This window comes from Echeneis naucrates, chromosome 12, assembly GCF_900963305.1.
Source record: "Echeneis naucrates chromosome 12, fEcheNa1.1, whole genome shotgun sequence".
Classification (NCBI taxonomy): domain Eukaryota; kingdom Metazoa; phylum Chordata; class Actinopteri; order Carangiformes; family Echeneidae; genus Echeneis; species Echeneis naucrates.
In genome coordinates this window covers 14,908,371-14,919,297 of record NC_042522.1, presented here as the reverse complement: position 1 = coordinate 14,919,297, position 10,927 = coordinate 14,908,371, and the positions used below count along the sequence as shown (strand labels likewise).

At 39.4% G+C, this 10,927-nt stretch overlaps 1 protein-coding gene across 1 annotated transcript; it reads right to left on the bottom strand.

Annotated features, from left to right (window-relative positions):
* Positions 1–935: 935 nt before the first annotated feature.
* LOC115052491 (guanine nucleotide-binding protein G(q) subunit alpha-like) lies at positions 936–10,913 on the bottom strand. Its single transcript, XM_029516649.1, has 8 exons — positions 10,613–10,913; positions 10,191–10,347; positions 8,220–8,404; positions 5,223–5,377; positions 4,792–4,920; positions 3,404–3,533; positions 2,836–2,989; positions 936–2,351 (listed from the first exon to the last, which is right to left on the bottom strand). The coding sequence occupies exons 2-8, from the start codon at positions 10,324–10,326 to the stop codon at positions 2,161–2,163; spliced, it is 1,080 nt and encodes a 359-aa protein (XP_029372509.1). The 5' UTR covers positions 10,327–10,347; positions 10,613–10,913; the 3' UTR covers positions 936–2,160.
* Between the last annotated feature and the right edge of the window lie 14 nt (positions 10,914–10,927).

Sequence of the window (10,927 nt, the reverse complement as noted above, 5' to 3'; positions counted from 1 at the left end):
GGGGGCCCATGCAGATCTGCTTTCAGGTCCACGCTGCCATACACTTCCGTCCTCACAGTGAGTCATGGTCGGAGGAAACACACTCATAACTATTAAATCCAGCTTGCACCGCTGCTACTCTGTTTCACCTGCACAGCTCTACAGGGTGAGACTTCAACCATCAGAGACCGACAAGTTTGAGAGATATTAAATTACTCTTTAATTAGTTTTCTTAAACTCTCCTTTGTGAGAATAACGTCCCTTCTTCTTGCTGTATGTTAGAGTTTAATGTCACTTTGGCCTCAGGAAACCTGATTGGCTTTTTTTTTTTTAAAGATTTTCCTGACATTTTATGGGGCAAACAGCATATGAAACAAAATTAAAAGCAATTGTTTAACAACTGTGTACATTCAACATGCTGCTGCTCTAAGTACAAAACAGCCTGATGACTAACATCTATTGGAGCTCAGACTATGTAGCATAAATAGGCAACTTATTTTGATAACTAGTCATTTGACTTTTAATCGTCATTATTTTACAAACCAAACAACTGGTTTGTCAAGAAGACAATTGTTAGAGGACTGAATAATTATTACGGCCCTACTGCTTATTATATTCACTGGATAATATGTGTGGCCATGCCGCCTCCATTCTTGCACATTACTAGACCCGTGTACTGCTGCCACTTGACATTCAGCGCGTGTCCTCCAGAAATGAAGGTTTTTCGCTACAAAATATAAACTGTGTACGACGCTAAAAAACATGGACCTCTATAACTGAAGTGCCACTGCAGGCTCCTGCCAGATGGATGTATCACTGAGGAGGATTTCAGGACCACTCCAGATGTGCTGAGGGAGCAGCTAGGAAGACACACACTTCAATGCCAAAGCAAAGTGTGAGGGAGCTGATGAGTAAATCGAAACGGACAAACCAAATATTCAAATTTCAACAGGAAATGAGCAGCAAAATGTCTGTTTATTTTTACCATCAAAATTTAAAAAACAAAAAATTAAAAACACTAAGACTTTTTCTTAAGATCTCGCAGTGACAGAAACACAACCTTAAATTAAACCATACAAATTGGACTGCAATTATCTTAAGAAGAAAAGGGTTGTGTAAACATTAGTGCTGTGGATATGCTTTAATAAGCTTTTTATTCATGCATTTGATACCTTGAATAGCATATGAATTACTATCAAGAATGCTCTAGTTTAATGCCTCAAAGATTATTTACCATAATAGTTCTCTCTTCAGCAATTAGCATTTTAACACTGACCTTGAAGCAAAGAAATATATATAAAAAGAGTAAAATACTGTACCCTAGGATATTTACACAACCAGGCTAAATTTTAAAGGCATTCATTATTTTCATTTATTTCATTCTACAGCTTCGATACGAGACCTCAACACTAATGCTGTGCTCACAAAAAAGTGGTTGTATTATACTGGACAACGCCATCACAGATTAATGTAAAGTGTACAAAGTCAAGTTGATTCGAAACGAAGTTGTGTAAATGATAACGCCCAGCTAAGTGAGGTACACACATACAGATCGCACAGCTAATGCTACCAAAAGGAAGTGTGTAAAAGTCAATATTTGAAATTAAATAGTTGTCATTAGTGTTAATATTGACACATTTTCCATTAAGTCGCCACAAAAAATGAAGCATTTAGAGTATTTCAAACTAAAAAAAAACCTAGGACCAAGTTGAGTTAGTGATGTGAGATCCTGCCATGCAGTTAGTCTACATCCACTTCCACAGAGTCCCCAGAGGACAGACCTGGTACATTACCTCAGAGGCTTTTCAGACCACTGAAATACTTCTTTCCCTCTCAATCCATGAATGTGCATTTATACAGTTTCTGCTCAACAACGCTCACAAAGAGCTCCATAAATTTCAGAGTGCATACTATAATAGACCCCTCACTAAAGAGGCACTTTAATTGTCAGGACACACTTCGTTATAGCTGGAGACATCCATTTTCAAAGAGCCTAACAGGAAAATTTGAAATACATCAGTAGTACAGTCATTGGGCGACGAGCACTGTAGCTTCTCCATTTCTTGTTTTGGGCTATAGTGTTCAGAAGCAGTGTGTAGCAAAGTGAATCACTGCAGAGCTCTCCTGACTGCCAGCTGTATAATGCCGATTGAATTAAGACGGCAAGCACACTTTTGTTTTTTAAACCAAGTTGTAGACTTCCAGGTTTTCCTGCAAGATGTGGTCCTTCACCGCACGGAAGACAAATCGAATGTTGTCTGTGTCTGTGGCACAGGTGAAGTGGGAGTAGATAATTTTTTTTGCATTAGGATTGAGACTCACAAACATGTTTAAGATGAATTCTTTTCCTGCTTTGACATCCCGCTGGGGACCTGGTGGAAAGAGACAGAGCGCAAAAACAGCACATGAAAGTCACTACAGCTTTGCAATAGTTATATAACAGCTTGAGAATATAAGAACTGAAATACATAAATGTACTTTATTTCCCATCCTTGGCCCTGTTCTTAATAGGCAGTCCCATGCTGTCAGGAGAGTGTTACTTTGTTATGTGGTGTGCATGTTGATTGGAGTATGTATGGAGTCATCTAACTAACTGTAGCCGTCCTAAATTAATGATCACACCACACCAAATGAGGTTGTAGCAGGAGAACCATTAAGTGTGATGAATTATGCAAAAGTGTGTTTTATTACTTATGGAATTAACTTTTCATCTGGACCATTTTTTTTATTTCCTTCTTAAAAAACATTTCAGTGTCACGCGTTAGCATCTGCATCTAAATCAAAACATGATTATCATCATGCCAAGCTAGATTTTTTTTTTTCCTTTTTCGACAAGAATTAACAGTTTCCTCTTACCATCATATTCTGGGAAGTAGTCGACCAAATGTGAATACATGATTTTCTCCTCGAGCAAATCAATCTTGTTGAGGAACAAGATGACTGAGGACTCTTTGAACCACTTGTAGGTTATGATGGTCCGGAACAAGGCCTTGCTTTCCTCCATTCGATTCTATGGAAATCGGAAGACACAAACATCTTACTGTGAGCTTTGAAAGCAGTACTTCAGCGGTGATTGCCTGTGTGAGCAAATTCAATTGGCTGTAATCTCATCAAGTGCACAGGCCTTGCTGAGAGGAGCACTTTTGTTGAACAGAGTGACTAAAGGGCTCCCCCTGCAGATGAACCACATGTACTGTCAAAGGATGAGGTCCGTCATTGTTACCAGAGAAGGAAGAGAGAGGAGCCAGCAAAGATCTAGGTCATCAACTCCACCACAAAAGGTTTGAAAAAAACAAAAAGGCTTTTGTATTTCTTTCAGTCATTTTGCTTATCCCAAAGTCAGTCCAAGACTAGGAATATGTACAGCAAGACCTTAGCTTGTAATCAATACAGATTATTTTGCAGACAGCAGCTCCAATTTTACCTCATTGGCAGACTCAACGAGGACCTGATCGTACTCGCTGAGCGCCACCAGGAACATAATGGATGTGACTTTCTCGAAACAGTGAATCCACTTCCTCCTTTCTGATCGCTGGCCACCCACATCCACCATCCTACAGCCACAGGATTATGGCACAGTTACAAAAAGAAAAAGAAAAATATGTTAGCTACTCCAAGATGGTTAACTGATGAGGCAGCGCTAAGTTAATAACAATGATAATATAGCAGGAAATGTTTGAGTTGATTACAAGCAATTTGGACATGATGATTAAACAGGATATTATGAGTTCATTAGGTTGACTCTCATATGTTAACTGTTCTGCAGAATAAGACAACCAGGAAAAGATATAATTCATGCTCCATCTTAATATTAAAATGAACAAAGTTTGGCATTATGTGCATCACAGTATGAAAATACTGTCCTAAAAGTTAAGAGTAAAACTAAGAGTTCGATGCTTTTGTTACATCCCCATGTGAACCAGAAATATTTGGTTTTATGGCGTGAGGATTCAATTAAGGAATAGAAACTATCACTTCCCTAAAAATCTGCTGCTTTCAGAGGAAGACATTTAACTTCAAAAACCAACCTGATTTCACATCGCTAAGGAAAGAGATGAGACTACAGTGTTAATAAACAGAATAAGGACCTATGGACTATGGACCCTCACTTTAAATGAGGTCCAGCTGTGTTCAAACTAGACTAAGACTAACAAGACATAGTGCACTCTGACTTCTGAATTAAGTGATTCAGTGATTTAAACTCAAGCAGGTCATATTACTCAACATGTGCAGTTTAGTATGAGTCACAAATTAACACACAAACGTCCCCCAAACAGAAACAAATTAAAATACTGAACAGAGGTAGAGAAGTGGTCATAGAATAAACAGAATCAGGAGGATGTATCTTCTGGGGGCCATGAATGTCTGTATAAAAATTTTAGGACAGTAAATCAAAAAGCTGTTGAGATGAGTGTGGACCAAAGGAGCAGACAGACATGATCGATAAGAGCTGTGCTGCTTTAACAGATGCATTTCAGTAAAGATGAATTACGTTTGCGACACCAAAATATAGGTCCCCTATATATTATTACTGCTGTACAACCACTTAAACAGAGAGGTATGGTTATTGTCATTTGTAAAGTTTTCTTTATTGTCTGGTGATTTTGTCTTTTAGCAGTCAGCACTCTGAATATCCATAAAATATACCATGCAAAAAAAAAAAGAAAAGTATTTTATTGCAATATTAAACTACACATACATCAGTACCAGTGTCAGCTGTATTGGCCTTTCCCGCACCCAAGTTTTGTTTTGTTATTTTTACGTTTATATTTTAATGGTAATAAAAGTACCATATATAAAATTAACACTCACCTGAACACCACATTCTGCAGGTCGAAGGGGTACTCGATGATACCTGTTGTGGGCACCCTGACCCTAAGGACATCCTGCTGGGTTGGCAGATAAGCGGTATCAGCAATTCGGTCCAAATCATTCAGATAGCTGTTGACACAGAATGATGACACACAGAGAAGAAAGTTCAAACAAAACCACTTATAGAGACACGGCAGCAGCTGAGAAGACATTTTTTTGTGAAATAAAGTCATAGATGTTTCAGCATCGTCACTTATTCAGTGTGAAAATAAGTAGTGTCTGTTTCGTTTAAAGTCTTTTGTCAACAACCTTAAATGGAATAACCGCTGAATCCAATCCCCCTGCAGCATATTAAACAAACAACTGGCAGATAAAACAGTGGAAACTATTTGGCAGTGTCTGAGACATTATTTATCTCTGTTTACACTCACTATTTGGTTGAGTCCGAGAGCTGGTATTCCCTCTTCCGATTGTAACATTCCTGAATCCCTGGATCATTCCACAGGCTCTTGATGGCATCCACATATGGGTTTGTTAGTGTTGACACCTTCTCCACATCAACCCCATTGACAATACTAGCGTTGGCCTGAACAATAACAGTTTGAGAAACAAAAATTCAAAATAAGTACCTCAAGAGAGCTCTACAGAAACAATATCTAATGCTTGTTTTCATCTGTTTGTTTTTTGCTAGCAGCATGACTGATGACTAAGTTTGGATGTTAGAGGAAAAGGGTTTACCCAGCATGCATATCTCACTGCAGATTTGTTGTTTCATTATTCAGGAAGGAAAATAATTCTACACGTTCATCTCTACCCTTACAAACTAGCAAATATCAAGTACGCAGAGCCAAATCTTTTCATTTGGACCGAGGCAAGAAGTAAAAACAGGAGGCTTAACATTACAGAATCAGATTCATAGTCACATATGTGATTAGGAAGTGAGGTGGTCTGCCTCCATACCAAAAGTAAGCTCATGTGGCACTTTCAGACTAACCAGCAGCCTGGACTCAGGTTATCTACATTTGTACAATAGCTTTTTCTCCACCCAAAGACACTGTTTGCCTGTGTTGACAGGCACATTGTCAAAGCTCGCAGCAGTACCACCTGTGTGTTGAGAGATCAAATAATTTGAACTTCAACCTGATTTCCAGCACATTCACAGTCTGATAGTAGCTGGGAAGGTTTCTGAGTTTCCATGGATCTCACATACAGCAATTAGTCACATTTGTTTATGTAACTTTCCATAGTACAATTTTAGCAGCCTTTGTTTATACAAACTCTGACCGCTTATAATTTTTAGGCCACAATTGCAACAGTTTAATCACAAGTCAATTAAGATATTTTAAGTGACTTAATGAGGATTAGTCAGAAAACTAAGGTATCACTTCGGGCTGTAGGAAATGGGGATGGAAACATTTTGTTGGTTTCGATCTTATATGGACCAAATCATTCATCAACACCTCTAAAAATAATCAGTTACATTCCTAATATAAAAGTAAAATGTAGCGGCAGATGTGACAATGAGAGTCAACCTCAGTGTATAAAGGCCTGTGAGTGTCCCAGGTAATCTTGGACTGTGGCTGCGACTGTCTCTTCTCACAATTCTTCATCTCATCACATCTTCACTGCCCTAATTTGTGTGCTTAATGATAAATATTTCTCTGACTGCATATCCCCTGTGGTCCAGCAGCGCAACAGTTCAGCCAGAAAACACCACAGTTTGTTTGCTCTAATCTGCTGCCGCCTGGGACTTTGGTATCATCACATGGGAGGATTAATTCTGCATCCAGTGAAGAGCCTTTGTTGTACACATTGCTGCTGCAGACACACTGAAGCTGTCATTTTGTAGATGAGCAGCTGTGTTTGATGTCCTGATGGTTTCTCCCATCAGACTGCGACCTTACCATGATGCAAATATCTAAGAGCTGCCAGACTTACGGTAAAATCCACTGTTATGAAATACATTCGTACACATTATAAATGGGATTAACCAGTTTATTACATCACTTATCGCCAAGGACACCTGATGAGCTGTTCGCTGACTCATATCTCTTCTCATATTGTGCAGCAGTAATTTTCCTGTTATGGCTCCCTGCTTTTCTACCAGGGACTCTATGTGTGCTCAAAATACCAGGGGATGTTTATTATTAGTTACTTTTTTAAAATTCTGGGAGAGGCCACACTCTCTGGTGCCTCTGCCTTCTTTTCTTCTCACATTTTAAATTTCACGGCTCTTGCTTCACTGCTTTCATGCTCCCACTCTTTGTAGAAATAATGGGACAAATTTAAAGGAAACTGCTGTGCCAGCATCTGTTTTTCTTTCTTTTTTTATGACTTTTCTCTCCAATCTGTTCACTCGTCAAAATCAAGCAGAAAAAGCTTAGCAGTTCACTAAAACTCACTCTTACATCCAAACTGCTAAAACTGTTAAATGCGACATAATGACTCTTTGTTGAGCCTCACCCTCCAGAGTTTTGTTTTCACACCTGTCAGTCTTTTCTTTCCAATCACTTTCACAACAGTGGGGCCTCATGTTCAGACAAGGTTGACTAAAGCAGGTCCATCTACTATTGCTAGCCAGCTAATTAAGCAATTTTGACTCCATGTGTGGGCTGAAAGCACTGTCTTCCCCGATTTCTGTTGTGTTTTGAAATAACTGCTCGGTATCATGCTAAAAGCCACTTCCTAAAGCTAACACGTCCCAAGAAAAAGTATCATCCTCATGCTGATGCTCCACATCTATGTATAATAAATAGGTGGAATACTTTGACAAAAACAAAGGTCTTGTTTACGTTTTGTTTGTTTGTTTGTTTTTTTCTTCCAATGGCAACATGGCCCTTTAAACGTTACAAAGTAAACATCTTATAGCACCAGAGCAGACGCTGTTGCTGTCCAGGAGCAGAGTTAGTGAAACGGTTAGACGCTCAGCGGTAATATCTGGACATGCTGTTATTTTGTGAAGGTCTACACATCTTCATCCTCACTTGTGACAAGGAAAAACAAAACAAAACATGTAACCCACATGCTGACTAAACACTTGGCTATTGCTCCTCATATCTGGGTCAAATCCTTACCAATGTGGCTGGCAAATTGGTGTGATTAATAAGCTCCTGGAGACGCCTGTATAATTAACAATGGACTCTCTGCCTCTCTTCCTCTATTCTCTTACTTGTTTTGGCGCAGAAGTACCTGTCTTTACATGCCTGCAGTTTAACATCATGTGTCATTTTCTTTGTCGGCAGTTGGATTGCAAATCTAAACACTGTTGCAAATTACCAGAAGCGCTTCACCTTGAACGCACAGTAATACATACTGCAGGCTCTTGTCAGTACACATGCTGCTGTGGGACTGCATGTGGTAAAGCCTCTTCCTCAATCTGTTTGTGTTAAGCAGCAAAGACAAGACAAAGGAACAACGGTGTGGTCTACCTTGTTTTGTTCATACTTGTAGGGGATTTGTAATGTGTTCATGGCCTGGATCATGGCCTGCATGGCTGTGAAGATGTTCTGGTAGACCAGCCTTGTGAAGCCTTTCTTGTCTTCTTCTGAGTATCCTCTTCCATGGATGATCCTCATCTGCTTGATGAAAGTGCTCTTTCCACTTTCACCAGTTCCTGGTCATCAACACATAAACACGCAGGATTAGCGCACGTGCATTAACAGACTGAAAACACAAGGCTGGCCTGACATGAACTTTTTTTTTAATGAACAACAAACGCATTGGATCTGATTTTTAGGCGGTGTTTATTCTCTGAATCTGTTTTTTCAAGCTGTATTTTGTCATCTCATAACTGACTGCCTGTGTGTTTGAAAAAGCTGAACTAGAAGAAGTTGCAGCATTTCCCCATGTGCCTGACAACATGGAAATGGCAGCATTCATTGGCAACCATCACATGGTTTCCCAGGCAGAGTGAAGTGATAATCTAACTGACACTTTAACATAGACTATGAGTTTTCACAGTAAGCTCTACTAACTCAATCTCAGTACTTATATATAATAAAAGGGATACACTTTGTAGAAATATACAGCGTGTTACAAAAAACTTGGAGAATGTTTGAAGATCTTTTCAAATTACGCAGCCATTGTTTTTCATTCGTGTAGCATCTGTCATGCATCTGACTTTTAAACCTTAAAGGCCGGTTACACATTCATTAAAAAGTCAGTCATTTCACAGCACTGCTGACACATCATTTGTCAAGCAATATGAATCTAAAATGTGCCCTCCCAAGACGACACAGCAATCACTTATTCGTCTACCAGATGGGACTAATGGTTATCTTTTAAATAATTAGTTAGAATCAGCGGTGGATGCAAATGTGATGTGACAGAGTACAATTTTGAGGTGTTACATGTGAGCAGCGTTTTGGTTTTGTCAAGCAAAACAAAATTTGACATGTTTCTATTCAGCTGGAAAGGAATTATAGACAACTCTACTCCAGACCAGTTTGGAGGTCATATTTTACTTGATTATTTCCATTTATTGTCAGGCCAAAACTACATTTCATTTCATCAGGAAACTAACATGAACACCTGAAGTGACTACGAGTATAAAATTCTGCTAAGTATTAACAAGCTAAGCTAATACTGGGCTATACCATAACATAGCTAAGGATGTATTTTGGTTTTGCTAACATGATATTGCCTTTCACTTCATAAAAGATTGTCATTCTCACTTCTAATGTTTTCATACTTAAACATGAGAAAATGATATGAATGCTTTCTACTTCTGCTATGTACTTGAATTTATAATACATAATTTCACATTATGCTTTCATTGATTTAAGTACCCTTTAGTACATTCAATATTTTAATGTATTTTTACCCGGTGCAGCTACAAAATAAATTATTTTCTCAACATGTTTTTTTGAATTCGCACTAGTAATCCTATACTGCAATATGACACTCTGTAAAGGCCCTTTGAACCCTGAAACGCAACACAGGCTAAATTTTCTACTTTCACTTTAGTGGGGCATTAAACTCAGGGCTTTTACTTGTATAATTTCGTATTATCATAAAGACTACTTATTTCCAACCACAGATCTATTCAGATATGCTCAATCACATTTACAATCAAGTAAACGATTTTTTAAAAATCTACTTTGGGGAGTTGCTTGTATACAGTTTCAGACAATAGGCTGACCAAGTAGATCTGCTCAGTACTTTCAGTATTTACACTTTCTCGACTTCTCCTTTGCAGAATTAAAAATGACATATTTACACAGTGGGGTGTATTTAGACTACATACATTTAAAATCCAAAACAAATGTATTTTGACAGTCAAATTGTGAATGTGATTTTGTTTATTTTTTCAAACAGTGGGATTAGACTTCAGAGCGGTTGTTCTGGTGCTGTCTCTGGCAGCTAAGTGTTAGAAAAGGACTTCATTTTGGGGCTCTTACCGAGCAGAAGGAGCTTGAACTCCCGCCGGGCGTCCTTCTTGTCCCGGCGGAGCTGCCTCTCAATCTCATCGTTGATCCTTCGAGCCTCTTTGGCCTCCGGGCTGAGGCAGCAGGCTCCCACGGAGCTTAGAATCATAACTCCGGGATAACACTTCACCTTCCGGGGCACAAACACATTCATAATGTTGGTAAAACAGGAAAAGGAGAGAAGCCCGGAGTATCCTGAAGTCTGGAGATAAATTTTGATAACCGCCCCCCCCCTTCTACCAAACAGCCTGTGCTCTGAGCTGGAAACAATGTTTCTCAAATGTAGATTTTAAGGATACAAAGTGGTTACTGTCAAAGCAGCTTGTTACCAGACTGAGAAGAGGAAACCAACTTTTGTGCAACAACTTAAGAAGAGTGAAGTAGCGAGTCTTTACCCTGCTGGCTGAGCTCCGGGCGTGGTGGGCTGAATATGGCGGAGTTTTTACATGATACTGCTACGAAATGACACAAAAGCTCCAGAAGTTATTCCGATCTGAAGAGTAAGAAAGGATGAGGAGGGGGGGCTGCTCTGCCACGGTGTCGGTCTCTGCTGCAGATAAAGCTCGGCGTTATCCTCCTGTGTCCGGGTCGTGTTAGTCCTGCCCCCCCCCCTCTGTCCTGGGTGAACAGGCAGCACCATGTGACGGACGGAAGGCTGAGCTCTGATGGGAAACCGTGTGGGCTCTCACTATTACATTATGGGAACAAAT

Bases quoted from the DNA above. Each gene is read 5' to 3' on its own strand.
- LOC115052491 (XM_029516649.1), bottom strand. From the start codon at position 10,326: ATGATTCTAAGCTCCGTGGGAGCCTGCTGCCTCAGCCCGGAGGCCAAA. The intron at 3,534-4,791 runs GTGAGTGTTAAT...CTGTGGCTGTAG, and splicing joins CTGCAGAATGTGGTGTTCAG to GATGGTGGATGTGGGTGGCC. The intron at 2,352-2,835 runs GTAAGAGGAAAC...TCTTTCCACCAG, and splicing joins CTACTTCCCAGAATATGATG to GTCCCCAGCGGGATGTCAAA.